The sequence below is a fragment of the Mesoplodon densirostris genome, chromosome 2 (assembly GCF_025265405.1).
Source record: "Mesoplodon densirostris isolate mMesDen1 chromosome 2, mMesDen1 primary haplotype, whole genome shotgun sequence".
In the NCBI taxonomy this organism is placed as follows: domain Eukaryota; kingdom Metazoa; phylum Chordata; class Mammalia; order Artiodactyla; family Ziphiidae; genus Mesoplodon; species Mesoplodon densirostris.
Window position 1 is genome coordinate 167,652,180 of NC_082662.1, and position 17,941 is coordinate 167,670,120.

At 47.6% G+C, this 17,941-nt stretch overlaps 1 protein-coding gene across 1 annotated transcript in view; it reads left to right on the plus strand.

The window, feature by feature from the left end:
• Positions 1-17,565, plus strand: part of ILDR2 (immunoglobulin like domain containing receptor 2) — a 51,949-nt gene extending 34,384 nt beyond the window's left edge. The window contains exons 6-11 of the mRNA XM_060078741.1: positions 230-376; positions 1,461-1,637; positions 9,992-10,105; positions 14,014-14,230; positions 15,568-16,240; positions 17,530-17,565. Coding sequence (XP_059934724.1) covers positions 230-376; positions 1,461-1,637; positions 9,992-10,105; positions 14,014-14,230; positions 15,568-16,240; positions 17,530-17,565 — 1,364 coding nt within the window. The remainder of the gene's footprint in view (positions 1-229; positions 377-1,460; positions 1,638-9,991; positions 10,106-14,013; positions 14,231-15,567; positions 16,241-17,529) is intronic.
• The last annotated feature ends 376 nt before the right edge of the window (positions 17,566-17,941 follow it).

The window sequence follows — 17,941 nt, forward strand, 5'->3', positions numbered from 1 at the left end:
CAGTATGACCCCGGTAACCTTCCTTGCTCTCCACGCCCCAGCCCTGGGAGGGTCTGCACTTCTCACTCTCAGAGTTCCTCCTTAGTCTGGGGGCTCTGTGCCCTGTTACGAGATACTGTCTTCCCCCAGGTCCCTCCCACTCACTCATCTCACAGGGAGACACTGACGAGAGGTGCCTGTCCCGGCAGGGGGCCGCGTCGAGTGTGGGTTTCTCTGTGCGTCCTTCCAGAGTGGGTGTTTGTTGGCCTGGTGATCCTGGGAGTCTTCCTCTTCTTCGTCCTGGTGGGGATCTGCTGGTGCCAATGCTGCCCTCACAGCTGCTGTTGCTACATCCGCTGCCCGTGTTGCCCAGATTCCTGCTGCTGCCCGCAGGCCTGTGAGTAAAGTGATGAGTGTGGAGATGTAGAGTGATCAAAAGAAATGTCACCTTTCCATCAGACAGCTACCTGCCCTGAGCGCCTTCTCCACCGCCCTTCCTTCCACCCCAAAAGCGATCGTTCCAGACTCTCCTCTGCTGGGAGCCCCCAGCTTCCCGAGATGACCATTCTTGTTTGCCTTCTCACCTACAGGCACCTCTCCATGCTTCTGATTTACACCTATCACCCCTGCATTTGGAATCCTCACTGACACTATTGCTGAAAGGAAGGGCAGGTTCAGGATGGTGAGGTTGTGGGGTAAGGCTTTTGCCCTCTCCTCGGGCATCCAAACTAGAGCAAACCTTCTCTGGTCATGCCTTGTGCGTGCAGAGAACTCCTCTTTTCTACCAACAGCGTGTGCAAACCACAGCCTTTGGGTCCCGTCGAGACACCGATGGGTTGTATTTACTCCTATGACAAAATGGTCCACAAAGGAACTAGTCCTCCTTTGGGGATTCACAGTTTTACCTCCCTGGCCAAGCCCATATAGGCAGTAAGTTTGGCACCCTGCCATAAACATCTGGAAGGACACAATGTGTATCTTTCATATCCTTAGGAACACAACCGTTTCCACGCAAAGGAGTCAGATTGTTTGCTCTGCGTTTGAGCTCATAGAGCGGGGCCGTGTGTCAGCACATAGCTGGCTTTGCCTCTCTACAAGAGGTTAGGAGCCTCCTGGAAGCAGCTCTGGGCAGCCCCAGTGCTCGGCCTCCTCCAGAGGGGCTGAGGCAGCCTACAGCAACATGGTTAAGAGTGGGCTGCTTCTGTCACAGGGGAGGATGCTGTGACAGCTCCCAGCGCTGCTAAATTACTCAGTTGCCAGGTACTACTAAACACTGTAATCCCTTATGTCATCGCTGGAGGAGTCCAAGAGAGTGCGGGAGAGGGGTTCCGATGAATCAATTCAGGACTAGTAGAACACACACACACACGCCCGCGCATACATCCAGGAGCTCCCTTAAGCACACCCTCAGGAATGTTTGGTGTGAGGGTTGTGGAGGGTGGGATGATGTAATCTCTCTTGCTCTTCATCTCCCTCCACAGTGTATGAAGCAGGGAAAGCAGCAAAGGCCGGGTACCCCCCCTCTGTCTCCGGTGTCCCCGGCCCTTACTCCATCCCCTCTGTCCCCTTGGGAGGAGCCCCCGCATCTGGCGTGCTGATGGACAAGCCGCATCCGCCTCCTCTGGCACCAAGTGACTCCACTGGAGGAAGCCACAGTGGTAAATCTCGTTCCCGACTGCCCTGCCCCATGCTCCTGTCCGGCTTCCACTCTGGTTCCTTGCTGATGAGAACCATCAGTTCGGTGACGCTTCTTTGGACAATGATGATCTCCATTCTGGAAGTGGGAGCCTGCCAGCTGTATCAGATATCTCCTGGAATGCATGCCAGGCTTTCCAAGGGCTGCAGGACATAGCTGCCCCTTGCTTTCTTCCCAGGTTCCTCAATAACTAAAATTATAAGAAAAAGAGGCAAGGTGTACCCCTTGCATGTTGATCATTCAATGAATAAATAGTTCTCTCTTCCCTCCCTAGTGCTCAGGACTCTACCATGTACTATGAGGAACGCTCAGAAGTGTAGGACAAGGTTTGTCTAACAAGCAGTGTGGCCCAACCAGGGAAAGAAAATGGACCTTTAGTGGGACAATTAGGTGCTAAAGCGTATGGTACTGGGAGTTCAAAGGAGAAAGAGCTGGGATGGTTACAAAGTCTTCAGGGAAGAGGGGAGATAAGAGGTGGGCCTAGAGGAATGAGAAGGATTAGGAAAGCAGAGACACACACAGGCCAGCATGGTGGAAGCCCAGAGCTACAAGAACACAGTGTGTGTATCTGACAGTGTCTAGCTTGTCTGTCTGACTGGAAGACAGTGGAAAAATATGGCGGATCCAGATTAGGGAGGGCCTTGAAACCCCTCCCAGAAGAGCTGGGGCTTGGTGCCGTAGCAAATGAGATCCACTGCAGGCAGGTTCCTGAGTGGAGAGGTGACATGTTGACAAAGCAAGTGGTAAGTAGGAGAGAGTAGAATCAGGGACCTTGAGCTGAGGTGTGACTGAAGTGGGACATGTGAGTGTCTGGATTATGATGGAGACAATGGGCATTGAAATGAGTGGATGAATCTGAGAGATGCTTTGAAAGAGCGAGCAGTTAGATGTTAGGAGGCTTCAAAATGAGCCCAGTTGTCTAGTGGTGCATCTTCTAGACAGAAATGAGATAACTGGTAAGGAGAGTTTATCTGGATGAAGATTAGCCCCTTTGAGGGCATGATGAATTCGAGGTTGTAGGCAGGGGTAGAGGAGTATAGAGACATTACAATGTAGCCTTCCTGGAGGCATCTGAACAGGACTACAGAGTAGTAAAGGTTAGAACTGTGCATGTAGTATGTTTAGGAGGTGATTTTTATTTATTTATTTATTTTTATTATTATTTTTTTTTTTGCGGTACGCGGGCCTCTCACTCACGTGGCCTCTCCCGTTGCGGAGCACAGGCTCCGGACGCGCAGGCTCAGCGGCCATGGCTCACGGGCCCAGCCGCTCCGCGGCATGTGGGATCCTCCCGGACCGGGGCACGAACCCGCGTCCCCTGCATCGGCAGGCGGACTCTCAACCACTGCGCCACCAGGGAAGTCCTAGGAGGTGATTTTTAAATCCCTAGGTGTAAGTGAGCCACTAGGGTTGATGAAACAGACATTTCTCCCCTGGAGGTATCTGGACGGCCTTCAGTGGGGAGCAGTTCATTTAATGAACTGTCAATGCTCCACCCTGGAAGGAGTGGATATCCTCTGTGAGTAACTGGTATTTGTGTTTCTTCTCTCTCAGGAACTATTAGCAGGATTCTGACGTCTGAGACTGGGAATGAGTCACAGACTGAGAAGTAAAAGTTAATGATCAAGGACACACAGGGTATTAGAGAGATAAAGACAATACAGTCCATTTCCCCGAAGGATGGAGTGGGCAAAAGAGGCATTAATAGGACTTGTCTCATGCTCTGTTTGCAGCTTGCCTTTTCCCCCCCCAATCTTCTGTCTCCTTCCTTCCCATCAGAACCCTTTCCCTCTTACTTTTGATTGAATGGATTCTCATAATAAAATGACTCTTATTCATAGAATGGCAAATGCTTCTTCTCTCCTGTTTTCAACCTGTTTCCAGTTCCTGCTTTTGCATGCAGTTCAGTCCTTTTGGCTCCATCCTGCCATACTAACCAACTGCAATTAGAAGTGGCTTAAAAAATAGGGAAAAAAATGATTTCACATAGCAGGAAATTCCAAGGTAAGGTGGTTCTGGGGTTGGTTAATGGAACAGTTCAGGTGGCATCACTGAAGGACCTAGTTCCTTCTATCTTGTGTTCTGGCATCCCGAGTGCATCATCTGTCCTCCCGGGCTGGCTCCCCTCCAGATTCCATAATGACTGCCACAGTCCCAGATACTAAATGCATTCAGAGATGGAAAAGTTATGCTCCTTCCTTGTGCTCCTTTTCTCAAGAGTGAGGAAAACTTTTCCAGAAGCCTCTTCCCCTTCCAGCAGACTTCTCCTTGTAATTTGATTGGCAAGAATTGTGTCCTGTCTCCATTCCTAAACCAGATTGGCTCGGACCAACCAAGACTCATCTCTTAGGCCAAAACACCTATTCACCTTGGAAATGAACAAAGTCAGGATTCTGTTAGCAGGGGGAAAGGGGAGAATGCACAACCAGTGCTGACCAAGCTAGTCTGGCTCATGTTATCATTTTCTGGCTCGTTGAGTCAGGAGTGAGTTCTTCATGATCCTCACTGGGCACATTTCTGTACTCATGGTCCCATGGCCAGAATTACTGATGGCCTTTGGCTATTTCTCCTTTAAGAAAAATGGCTTAAGCCACTGCTCCATGTAGATTGTTCTTTAAAGAATGTTAGAAGTGTTAAGAAATGCTGATTTATAAAGATGTAAATTTAGCCTATTTTTTTATTTTTATGCTACTTCAATTTTAGGGTAATCATCTAGCAACAGTAATTTTTCAGATTACATTTGTACACAGTACTCTTTTGAACACTCTGTGTAGTTGAAAAGGCATCTTTGATGAGCTACGTATAGTATAGCCAGTTAGTTACCGAATGGGCAAGAGATACAAGGCACCCTGATTCCTTCTCCCATTCTTCATAGCAGTTACCTGCTATGTTTGTTTGTTACCTCTGTTACAAAAAAAGATGACTGTCTCCTCCTGTCCTGCTCTGGAGCCATCCCCTTCAGCTTTGTCAAGGTTCTCTCTTTGCTGAATCTCCATACCCCACCCCATGCCCACCTCACGTCTTTAGCCTTTCCTTCCTATCAGCATTCAAAACACACTCAGATCTCTCCCATTAAAATACAACAATTTGCAAAAACCCTATAGTCCTCTGATGCTACTTCCCTATCCACTTTACCCTCTTCATGGCCAAACTCCTTGATAGAGTTTTGAATCTTTAATGTCTCCATTTCCTCTCCTCAACTAACTCCTGTCTTGCTATTGCTTTCACCACTCCAAAGACCAGCGCTTGCCAAGATCACCTTATTGCTAACTCTAATGGATGCTTCTCAAAGCTTGCCCCCTTGACTTCTCAAAAGCACTTGCCACCCCTGACAACACACTCATATTTCTTTGCCCTCCTCAACACTGTACTCTATAGTTTTTCCTACCATTTTCACTATATGCTGGCTGTTCTTTCTCTACACATCCCCCAGATGCTGGTGTTCCTGTTTGTGCAGGGTCCTCTCTCTGGGAAATCATATCTAGTCCATGGCCTCAGTCATCATCTATATGCTGATGACTGCCAGTCTTTATCTCCATCCTCCTGTTCCTCAGTCCCATATATCCACCTGCCTTCTGGACATATCCACCTTCATGTACTACAGGTACTTCCAGCTCAACATCTATCTAGGAAATGGAATTAATCTGCTGTTTCTCAACCTCAAACCAACTCCTACATTTCTTATTTTCAGTGGATGGCACTGTTATCTACTTAGTAGCCCAAATCAGAAGCAGGGACTTGATCCTTATCTCTTCCTCTCCCTCACTTCTCTCATCCAACTGGTCACCAAGTCCTTCAGATTGGACCTCAAAATAACCTTGAATTGGTCCATCTCTACTCAACTATCCTAGTCATTGCCACCATCATCTCCCACCTTGATTAATGCAATTATCTTTTCCCTTGCTTGAATCCATTTTATTTTCACATCTACCTGGTCTCCACTCATCCTTCTTGCAAAAGAATTGAGTAGGCAAGTAGGGTTCTGAAATGTCATTTTTCAAACTAATAAGGATGTGTGTCTATATATATGCCTACTGTATGTATACAGAGAATATGCAAATTTTAAGCATCACTTCTCCCACAACTGAGCTGCTGTCACCCTGGGGGTGGAATCTGGCAGCTGTTCCATTATCCATAAACAGCCTTCCTTAGCTTATTAAGATAGGACAGGAAGAACAAGGCTATATCCATGGATATCTGCCTTACAGACTTCTTTTGCAAGTTTTACAAATTGGATTTGGCTTTAAAGGGGAAATCAGCTGAAAAATAGTTGAGCCTTAATTGGGTCAGAAGTATCAACTCAAATCTTTTAACAATAAGAATTTTTGAAATTATAGTTTGGCATCAAAATGAATATCCCAATAGTCCCTCTCCAGTAAAAATCAAAGTTGGCAAGGCTAATAAATGAGAGGAGCTGAAGTATGAAAATCCACACCAACCAAAGGACTTGGACCAGACTGAACTTCAAAAGAGAAATAAATCATCCATCGACCCTACACTGAAATATCACCAGGAAAAAAGTCATTTTCCAAAAAAATGCTGGTCTTTGGCCAATAATGTAGGACATTTCTTATAAAAATATCACCACACATCAGAGAGTTCTCTGATCTTCAGACAAATTACAGATAAAAATGGGCTTGACACCATTCTATTTGTTTTCAGATCAAGAAAAATTTAATGAATGCATACAAATTTTCTCCCAAGGAGTTTACGGTCCAGCAGAGTGGTTTCTGGGGGCTTGTAAATGGAAATCAAATGGGTGAAAAATAGAAAGGAGCATATGATAAGACTGTTCTCTGATGCCAGCTCAGAGAAGGAAAAGTCTCATCTGCTTGGAGAGATCAAGAAAGGTTTTCTGTGCTCCTGAGCATATACGTGACACAGAGCCAGGTTCTACCATGATGAGAGAATTAGTTATAGTGTGCCACCCATCGAATATACAGCTTTCAATTAAAAAAAGGAAAACCAACACCTCTTAAAGGGAGAAGTGCCTAGCTTTTTAGCTACTGAAACCAAACGGATGATGCCTCTAAAGTCTAAACATCAGTACTCTGCCTCTGTCCTTTTTGACAAAGTAGAGGGATTAAGATTTCTGAAGTCATGAGCTGGTGTGACTGAGAAATCAAAGCTGAAAGTATCTAGTACAGTGGTATCTCTTTATAATGCCAGTACTGAAAGGCGAAGCTGCCGTTGTCATTTGAGGCTGTGAATAGTTACTGTAACTTTTCAGGGGCATGATAACTTACGCATACATGATCAAATCTGCCTCATAATGAGGAGTGCAATTTGTTATAATGACACAGAAAGCAGTCTAAGCGCCGGTCCAAGTTGCAGTTAAGGGAGCAGTTTCCAGCTGTTGCTCAGGATGGCAGCGATCTCTCATTGCCAGGGGACAGCTGGTACATTGTTCCCTATAGCAATACTCTTCCCCCCTTTATCTCAGTATTACTGAATGTTTGCCATACAGTGCTTCACATATTAAGAACACCTAGATAAAGCCACAGCTGCAGGTAGAGTAGACCCTTCCCTAATGCCTATAAACATGCTCATTTTCTTTACTAAAAAATAATCATCAATAAAACAACAAATCTTACCTAAACCTTGCTGCTCCCTCAAGCTACCATTCAAGCCTTCCCCTTCCTGGTGAAAATTCTCCAACAAACCCATCACATGGCCTTTGCTGCCTTATTTTGTAATTCTTTGTAATTTTTTATTCCTGATTTTCATTCATTCATTCATACAAACACATGTGTTTTGAGTGTCTGCAATGTGTCAGGTTCTATTCTAGGTGCTCAGGATGCAGAGATAAACAGAGAGAACTGGTCCTTGACCTCAGGAAGTTTACAATCTAGACAGGGAAACTACTGAAAATACTCTTTCTAAAGAAAGCATTAACCCTACCCCCAGCCCCAGGCTGGCACCAAGTCAGCTCAAGCAAACATTTAAGTGCATACTATGTATAGAACACCATCCTGGGCTTTACACTGAGCTAGAATGATAAGCATTCTTTTGCCTCAAGAATCTTTGGGAAGATTAGACATTTATACAAATCATTTGAAACCAATGAGACTATATTAAGGGCCATGATGAAAGTTCAAGGTAAATCATTTGTAAGTTAGGAGTGGGATAGAGAGAGAAGGGAAAGAACTTTTCTAGCTAGAGAAAAAGAAAGCCTTTTGGATGAGGTGGCATTTGAGCTGCCCCTAATGATTACAGAGAACTCAAAGTGCTCCACTGATTTGGTCTTTGTTGTCTCCTTTCTTTTTTCTTTTTCTTTTTGGTTTCTATATTTGTCTTTTCCCTATGAGATTATTTAAAAGGTGAAAAGTATTAGCTGTAGCTTACAGACATGAAAACTGAGTCCTGGATAGGTCACCACTTATATGAGGTCCCTCAGTAAATCCAGCGGCATGCCTACAAGATGCCCAGTTCCCCATTTCCCAGCCCTGTGTTTCATCCATCAGACATAACTGCCTCAGAACAGACATAGCAGTTCTGTGGGATAATTGCATTTTAAGTGAACTGTCTGTACTACATAAACACCTCTGCAGAGATGGAAGAGTGTGTAGCTTGATAAATAAAATCATTTCTGCTAATAATTGCTTCTGCGTAGGGATTATGGATCTAACCTCCAGGAGAAGGTGTACTAAAAAGCGTGTGCTGAGATTCGTTAATTTTTTTTTAAGTAATTCCACAATTGGAGCTGAATGTGGACTGCCCATCCTGTTCTCATATAGAAAACCAGTGCACCTGCAAATGGATGTGTGGGCGTCTTCCCAGTCTTCAATGCCAGGGCTGTGATTAGAGTCTGTGGAAGATGATATTTTAATCTTCCATGTACGTGCTTGTGTGGGGGGCTCTGTCCACAGCCAGGGTAACATGACCAGAGTGCAGAAAGCAGGATTTACTCCAGAGGTGCATGCAGTCATATGGTTTCTTTATGGTATTTGCCCTACTCTGGGAACAGAGAATATTGGAGGTGGGTCATTTGCTTCCATCCCACTGTACAGTCCTGACGGGCTGTAAGGTAGGACCGTGCCTCAGGTGACACTGCCTATGGCACACCTAAGAACATTTTCTACTCTGGGCTCTTCCTTTTTGTCTTCCCCTCCTATCTCTCCATACTGTCTCTGCTCCTAGACTCCAGAGAGGCAAGATGCCCAGTATGGTTGGGCTTCAGTCAGACTGCAAGGTTCCAGTCCCAGAACTACCACTTATTCCTGAGCAAGTTATAAAACCTCTCTGAGCCAAAGTGTCCTCAACCATGAAATGTGGCTACTAACAGTTAACTTCCTTACGTAGTTGTGAGGAATCAATGTCCATGTAGAGCATTTAGCACAGTACCTCGCACATTTCAGTGCCCAGTTAAGTGTTGTCTATTACCCTTATTGTTCTGTTCCCATCCCATTCCTTTCACTCTTTCTTGTTTTCTCTTTCTCTTATCTGTGAAGATTGGACCTGCCCGCGTCTGGTCACCCTTGGGGCTGGTATTGGACTCGACTGATGCTTCAGTGACATGGGGCTTCAACAGCCTTTGTCCCTGACAATATGAGGGATGGGAATGTAGGAGATGGTATTATCTCTCATGCTTTAGTTTTGTTTTTTATTAAGCCCTGAAAATAACACCTGCCTGTAACCACCTAGCAGCAGGTTGAATTAATCATGTCAAAAATATGGTAATCCCTTTCCTAAGAGGAAAATGCTAAAGAGATAATAATGGAACCATAATTAGTAATCCATGTATTTTGCATTTTATTTTGTATTAATGTGTATAAAGCCTATAATCTAATATTAGCTCTTATGCGTCACCTAGTCATGGAATTTTTGCACAATCTCCCAAGCAACTAGAGGCTTTTAGGCCACCTGTGTCAAGGTCCCTGACGTTTGGGTATCTTTTTTAAAGCTACGTGTGCTTCCAGCAGGTGAAGGTATGATCCTCAGACTGTAGAGTGATCTGCGGCCCTAGTCTAGAAAGTGGTCTTTTTCTAGTGTGAGTGTCCTCCCCCAAACTTTGAGAAGATGAGCTTTAAGTAGAGCTGTAAGAGGTCAGGAGGTAGGAAGCAGAGGTTAACAAATGACTAAAAATATACTGTAATAGAATTTTGTTGTTGACCTGCCAATCCTCCATTCTAATGGAACCATCTGATAAAGGGGATCTCGTGTATGGTTCCATATATAGAACTACAGGTTACTATTTCTGGGTGATTTCAAAAAGAGTTGTTATTAGTGGGACCCATGTTTTCTACTTGGTAAAATAAATGGAAGCTGCCTTCTCCTGATTTTTTTCACCTCACCTTCTTGTCTGTTTCTCAACAGTTCGCAAAGGTTACCGGATCCAAGCTGACAAAGAGAGAGACTCCATGAAGGTCCTATACTATGTCGAGAAGGAGCTGGCTCAGTTTGATCCAGCCAGAAGGATGAGAGGCAGATGTGAGCATCTGTTAGTTTTACGTGATCTGTGCATCGTGCTAAAGGGGATTTGGGGGTGACCATACGTGGGCAGGCCTGAGCTTTCAGGGTCAGAACTAGTAGGGGTGTTGGTGATACCACCCTAAAGAAAGTAGCTCTGAGTACATAGAGGAAAGAAAAAAGGGATTCAGGTATGAAGACGAGAGCAATCCCAGGGAACTATATTCAATATCCTGTAATAAACCATAATAGAATTAAAAAAAAAAAAAGAATAGAGCAATCATGTACCATCTTGGTTCCTGCTGTGTCTCTCCATGGGGCAGTCAGTACTGCTGGGGCCATGCAATCCTGGGGTTGGAAATATTTTATTAAAACAGCCTTTCTCTACTACTCCCTTTAAAGTATATTCAAAATAATGACTTAGGATGTGGAAGCTTGAGTGTCAGTTTTTTCCAACATGAAAGACCCTAGCATTGAATGACAGTCCAGCTGCCCGACTTGCCGTATCAGTGAAAGTGAAAGAGCAAGTCTGCCAAAGAAACCTCGTAAAAAAGAGGCCTACATTCCTTTGAGATGCCCAGCAGCAGAGGCTGAGGGGCAAGCAAAGAGACTGCCCCCCTAGTCAAAAGAAGGTTTTAATTACTGAGTCTGTAGGTGTCAGGGCCCCAACCCTTAACTCACCCACAGCCCTTGGAGACTTTGCAGCTGACACAGCTGATTCTTGATTTGGATTCCAAATTACCATCCATCATGAGAGGCAGCGCAGGGCAGGGCTGACACGGACAGGCTAATTATCAGAGGGTGCTGGCAGGCCTGGGAGTGAGGCCACTACGTTTCTCTCTTTGAACCCTCCTCGCCTTGGAATCAACGAGAGACTTGATGGCATTGTTGGGGAAACAGTCCCAGACTAGAGGAGCTTTATTCAGATTAAAGACAACATATTCCTCCCAGTTTGCAATTCTAATTTCATCCTGTCTGAGCTGCATCCATTGCTGCCTCCACCCACCACACTGGTTATAAAAAGACCATCTCCAGATTGGAATGTCAGGAATGCAGATGTCACTGCACTTGGCAAGCTAGTTGTAACAGTGTTGTCATGGATCCCTGTAAGGGGACAGAGACAGAGATAGTCAGAGATCAAGGAGAAAGAGCCCATGGAGGAAATCTGTGAATCTCACACACACAGAAAAAGTGAAAAACGGAGGTTGAAAATAAAGGGTGGATCCCAGTTTAGGTGATGTCTTCTGTCTGCCTGGATTAAAGTGGTCTCCAAGGGCTGGCTGGCCATAAGGTAATGACCAAGGAATCTTAGAGTCCAAGGGATGGCCTGGGTCGATAGATGAGGAAACAGAAGCCGAGAGGGTTGAAGTGATAGGATCAGGACTAGAACCCAGCTCTTCTGATTCCCGTCCTGTGCCCTTACGTTAAACTAGAAACTTTGGAGCCAACTGTGGATGGTGCCATAGCTGCAGCGGCAGTTTCTAGTCAAAGACCACAGCCTTCTAACTCACAGGACTTTAGGATGTTGGAGCTGGAAGAGACTGAGGCTGTTGAATCTACCTCCCTCATTTTACGGAAGAGGCAAGGGAGGCAGAGAGGGAAAGTAACCAGTGCCAGTGCTCAGTGTCGGGGCCAGAACTGGAGCCCGGCACTCCTGTACCTGCAGGTTGACATTACCATAACTGCAGAGAGATGAAGTAGGAATCTAGTTCTCTTTAGTTTGAGAGCTTCTATTCCTGAAGAGTAAAGTAAACCCTGGGGTGGATCATGGACACAGGACACTCTTGAAGATCTCATCATAAAATGAGTCTCTTAGTTTCAGGTGCGGCAAGGGAGTAATAGATTCTGTAAGAAATAGGAGTTTCAGGGTCAGGCCCATGAATTTCCCAGCCAGTGTGATCCTCATTCGCCTGCCCCTTGTAAACAGGGGGTGGCTCTTAGGATATTTCAGTCTGGAATCAGCAAACTACAGCTCCCAGGGCACACACATATGTTCCACCTCCTGTTTTTGCAAGTAAATTTTCTTGGAACACAGCCATGCCAATCCACTTCTGTATTACTTATGACTCCTTTCATGTTGCAGTGGCAGAGTTGAATAGTTGTGACAGTATGGCTTGCAAAGCCTACAATATTTACTATCTGGCCCTTTACAGAAAAAGTTTGCCTATCCTGCTCTAGAGTTCCATTATTAGGTGTCTGTGAAGTGGGGAATGTTGATGTTCATATTCACTGTGGCAGAAATTTTAGAGCAGCATACAGCCCGGACTATCCATCATATGAATGGTGAAACAAAGCTAGCCCTTAGTATCTGGAGAAATGAAAACTGTCCATTATTCCCTGAAGTTTAAGGAAAGGTCTGAATAAATAATGTCACTTTTCAATAAGCACACTTGGTGCATTTTAAGGCTCTCTTCTGTATGGTTCCTGGGAGATTGGAGTCTGCTAGGATCATAAGAAAAGAACGGCTCTAGATTTGATTAATCAATAGGATCTGAGTTGTTTTCCTTTAAAATAGGCACAGACTGGTCCATTCTCCTTACGGGGCAGGAAAGGCTTATAATTAGATTCTAATTCAAAACCAGCTGATCACATGACCGAACTGAACGGCATTCCTGGTCAGCCTTGTGTCCTGGTAAAACACGACAAGGAGGCTGTGTTTATGCTGTGGGGGGAGACCCTCCCTTCCCTTCATGGGTGGGAACCAGCAAAAATTCTCTGCTCCTCTAAGGGCCATTGGGGATATAGGGAGGAGACGAGGTAGAGGGGAAACTGAGACACACATTTGTGCTTCCCACATCTGATCTCGGTTTACCTCTTGCTCAGCAGCCAGGCCCTACACCTTATAAATGTTGATTTTGATAACAGTTTGAAGTTCAAAGGATTTTTGGAAAACGAATGGATTCAGTTACATTACAAATAGATTCGCTAGATTTATTTTTTTAAATAATGTGAAATTCAACCCATTTCAAAGTTTTATAAATAAATAGTTTCTTTTTTCTTTTTTTTCTTTCCAGACCGTGACTCTCTGGTCCTTATTCACAAGTGCTTCTGTCAAAAGCTACTTAGGCCACCCTAGGAAATGAGAAGGCTGTGACCATCCCCTCCCTCTTTACATTTTTGGGCTAGGACCAGAGTATAAGTGGAGGCCCAGAAGCCCTAAGTGCAGCCCAACCTTCCCCTTTCCTTTCCGCACCTCCAAACAGCTGCCCTGGCCACCCATGGCCCCATACTCTTTGGGGGAGTGGAAGAGGTCTACTCAAGGCCCTGGAAATGGACTTGGTATTGTTTGGGGAAGATAGTCTAGGTTCCTGGATGAACATCCAGAAGGGGGGTGGATGGCCACTAGGTGTGTACACCCCCTTGGCCCTGTGGACTCCTCACTCTGTGGGGAGGGGCACAACTGCAGGAAGCTGGAATGGGGTGCCTCTAAAGCGGGGGTGTAGCACTGACTCCGAAGGCCCCATCTGGGGACTCAGCCAACAGTAGGGAAGATCCTGTGGTCTGTGGCTTCTCTCTCTTTTTGCCCCTTTTGCCTCATGCCTGGGATCATCATGGCTCATCACCAAATTAAACAACAAGAAGAAAAACATTTGAGCAAGGAGGCTGATGTATTAGGAGGAGACCAGCTGTAGAGAGCCCAAGTTCTGGGAAGCCTGCCTTGGGTGGAACAATAACAATTGTTTTCCTATTCCAAGAACAGAGCATGTAGGAAGCCTCCCTCTCTGTAGGCAAGTGGGCTTCTAGCTGGAGCCAGTTCCTGCTGAGCTAAGAACACAAATACCACTAGTTCAGGTCTACAACCCACCCTGGACAGGATTGAGGCCCTCGGGTGGGAGTTTCCCAAAGCCTCTAGTCTCAGCCGTTAACCGAGTTCCCATTCTGTTCTATGGGTAGGAAGCTCTGTCATGCCTGGGTTTTTGTCCCTGCAGATAACAACACCATCTCGGAACTCAGCTCCCTGCATGAGGAAGACAGCAGTTTCCGCCAGTCTTACCATCAGATGCGAAGCAAACAGTTCCCTGTGTCTGGGGACTTGGAAAGCAATCCTGACTACTGGTCAGGTGTCATGCGAGGCAGCAACGGGGCAAGCCGGGGGCCCTCGGCCATGGAGTATAACAAAGAGGATCTGGAGAGCTTCAGGCACAGGTGAAGATGGCTGTGGCAGGGCAACGCTGGTGCTGGGCGTGAGGGGGCAGGAGCTGGGAGGCAGGGTGCATCTGAGGCTGCTGCGATCCAACAGCATCTCTGTCTGCCCTTCTAGGTTATCCTGCCACGTCTCTCTGTTGAACATCCCTTTCCCACATTTATTAAGCAAGGGAACACTTGGGACACCATGTGCAGAAGTAATCACTCAAGGCTCTCTGAAGAGGGTACTCTGGCCCCCTTAATGAACCTTGCTAACATTTCTCTGCTCTTCTCATGTTTTATCCTATAACCTCTAAAAAACCCCACCCATCACCTCCATCATTTTTTTTTTTTTTTTTTTTTTTTTTTGCGGTACGCGGGCCTCTCACTGCTGTGGCCTCTCCCGTTGCGGAGCACAGGCTCCGGACGCGCAGGCTCAGCGGCCATGGCTCACGGGCCCAGCCGCTCCGCGGCATGTGGGATCTTCCTGGACCGGGGCACGAACCCGTGTGCCCTACATCGGCAGGCGGACTCTCAACCACTGCGCCACCAGGGAAGCCCACCTCCGTCATTTTTGATCATTTGTTTTGTGAAAGGTCAAATGCCAAACGTGTTATACTGTTGCATTTGAGTCTCATAATTCTAAAAGGGAGGTACCATTTTAAGTTGGAGAAACTGAAACTTACAAATGCTAAGGAATTTACCCTGGGTCACATGGCCAATGAATGCGGGGCGGCCAAGTTGTCTGTCCAGTTTTGTGTAGCCAGTGCCCACTGGATAGCACCTTCCCCACTCACCTATCCTGTATCTTGAGGGGCAGTAGATATTGCTTTTCTCTCAGAGAACCAACTGCAGGCTCCCTCTTGCCTGCCACCCCAAGAGGTAACTTGCCCTCGGCTCTGAGGAAGGAAAAGGCCTCTGTTTGTCACCAAATATTACAGGGACTCCGTGGGCCACCGCTGTGTGTACTGCAGGCCCGCATCACCCACGCTGGCTTTGAGGGTGTGAGGAGTGAGTCAGGAGGCTGTCAACCAGAGGTCACATCATAAGGGCCAAAAGAAAGCCCAACGTGTGTTTCAGCACCGTGTAGATCACGAAGTATTTTTATCCACACAATCCCATCTTGATCCTTAACACTAACACTCGAGATGGGCGTGGCCGCCTTGAGCTTGTTGTTTGTTGATTCTGAGGCGTGAGAGATGCCCAAGGTGATTCCTCCAGCCAGGAGCGGAGCCGTGGTTCGGACCTCGGCCTCCTGACAGAGGCCCCAGACACGACAGGGGCCCTTAGATCCCCGCTCAAGCTCCCTGCCTCGCGCACGGCTTACCTGGACTGACCAGCGCCTCCTCTGCCCGCAGCCAGCAGCGCTCCAAATCCGAGATGCTGTCGCGGAAGAACTTCGCCACCGGGGTACCGGCCATCTCCATGGACGAGCTGGCGGCCTTCGCTGACTCCTACGGCCCGCGGTCCCGCAGGGCGGACGGCAACAACCACGAGGCCCGGGGCGGGAGCCGCTTCGAGCGCTCAGAGGCGCGGGCGCACGGGGGCTTCTACCAGGACGGCTCGCTGGAGGAGTACTACGGGCAGCGGAGCCGCAGCCGGGAGCCCCTGACCGACGCGGACCGCGGCTGGTCCTACAGCCCCCCGCGCCGGCGGCCGCCCGACGACGCACACCTGCCCCGCCTGGTGAGCCGCACGCCGGGCGCCGCGCCCAAGTACGACCACTCGTTCCGGGGCGCCGGAGTGGAGCGGCAGGCGCTGCCCGAGGGCGCCAGCCGCGGCGGCAGCCTCGAGACGCCGTCCAAGCGGAGCGCGCAGCTCGGCCCGCGCAGCGCCTCCTACTACGCCTGGTCGCCGCCGTCCACCTACAAGGAGGAAACGCCGCAGGGCGAAGAGGAGGACGCGCCCGACGACTCGCTGCCTCCCTACAGCGAGCGCGAGCTCAGCCGGGGCCCGTCCTACCGCGGCCGTGACCTGCCCTACCACAGCAACTCGGAGAAGAAGAGGAAGAAGGAACCCGCCAAGAAGACGGTGAGGCCCAGGCAGCCTCCACGGGGTCTGGGCGGGGAGTCAGCGGGCACGATCCCTGTCCAGGAGCCGCGGGGCTGGGGAGGAGGGAGAGCTGAGAAGGAGGGCCCTGCCCCAGATGCCTAGTGGGGCCCAGGTGGAGGGAGTGGGTCCTCCTGCTTGGGGAACGCAGGTGTCAGGCTGGTTTGTTCCCCGCTTCCCTCTATCCAGGACCAGGTGAAGTAAGTGAGTGTGGGCCCCTGGAGCATTGAAAAAAGGCAGAAGTAGCAGGTGCGTAGGTGTAGAGTATTCGAGGGCATTAATGACGAGCTTTCAGAAGCTTCAGGGTTTTTAGCATCAGGGTTTCTAGGGGTCATTACTACCACAGGCCTTTAGGTGGGCTTCTGAGGTCTGCGTGCTAGACGATCTATGCTCTATGCATGCTTAGATGTGCCTTCCTCTCCCTCCCTTATCCCCTTTAGGGTGAGGGTTTTTAACTTGCATCAAATGCCCCAAAGAGTCCACATTCCCGAGGTTAGTAGCCATGGGTGATCATGAAGGACAGCTCACTTCTTTTTTCCTTTGACGTTTTATTGAGTGTAAACTATCCTATGCCCTGTATATGTGAAGGAAATCTTTCAGTCCCTGCCCAGCTAATTGTCTCTTCTGTAAATGGCCTTATTTAGACTTTGTTTTCTTTCTAAACGCCAAGAGCAGCCTGTTCCATCCCTCAGCCCCCAAATGTGACTTCAGAGGTTGTTGGGGGACAGTCACAGATGTGGGTTTCCAAGGTGCCTTTGTACTCCAGAGGCCACTCTCCAAGCCCGGATGCTTATGCCCCCTCCTCAGTTACCCCGCCTCTCCCGCCATTTTGTTTTTCATGATTCCAAGCTGGACATTTTCTTTAGTGTGTAGTATGGGGAGAGAACATGAACAGAAAAAGGTTCTGGCATGATTATGAACCCCTCCAAAACAAAAACTGTGATGACCAAAAGTACTGTGTGAAGGGAAGGAACTTTCAAGTGATATCAGGTTTATGGTACACCATCTGCACTAACTGTTGTGGAACTGTAAACATTTTAGTTATCCTTAAAGGGGTGAGAAGTTATTCTGTGGCCATGGGACTAAGTTTCATGAGATGTGTGTTGTCTTCAGCACCAGTTAAGGCTTAGGGACAGTAGTCACAAGCCTAATGAAATGCCCTAAAAGTCAGGGTGTGCTAGGCTCGGAACAGGTGTGGACTCTGCCCAGGGAACCATCTGTTGTGTCGGGTTGGGTTTCTTTAATCAGGCTCTTCCTGCTCTTCCCCCCAGAGTGACTTTCCGACCAGGATGTCTCTTGTGGTCTGATGTTTGTTTTCAAGACAACTCTCTCGATGACTAGAAATCAGAAGCAGAAAACGGGAACAAGACACAAATCCAAGAAGCAGCAGGCCCGGGACCTTCTCTGGCCACCACCTTGGAAGATTTGTTGATCTTTGCTTTGGCAAGGGATGGGGGGGGGGCAGCCTTTAAGGGAGGCTGATTGCAAACCTCAGTGCCCATCTAACCAGTTTGAGAAACGTATCAAGAAAACAACTACGTGTGAGCACATTCCCACACATGGAGTTTCTCACCCACAGAGTTCATCCTGCCCGACCTCCTTCCTTAGCCAAACCAGGATTCCTTTTCCAATTCTGAAAGGGAGTTAGCTCTGGACTGCTAACTTCCAGATAATGCCTATACC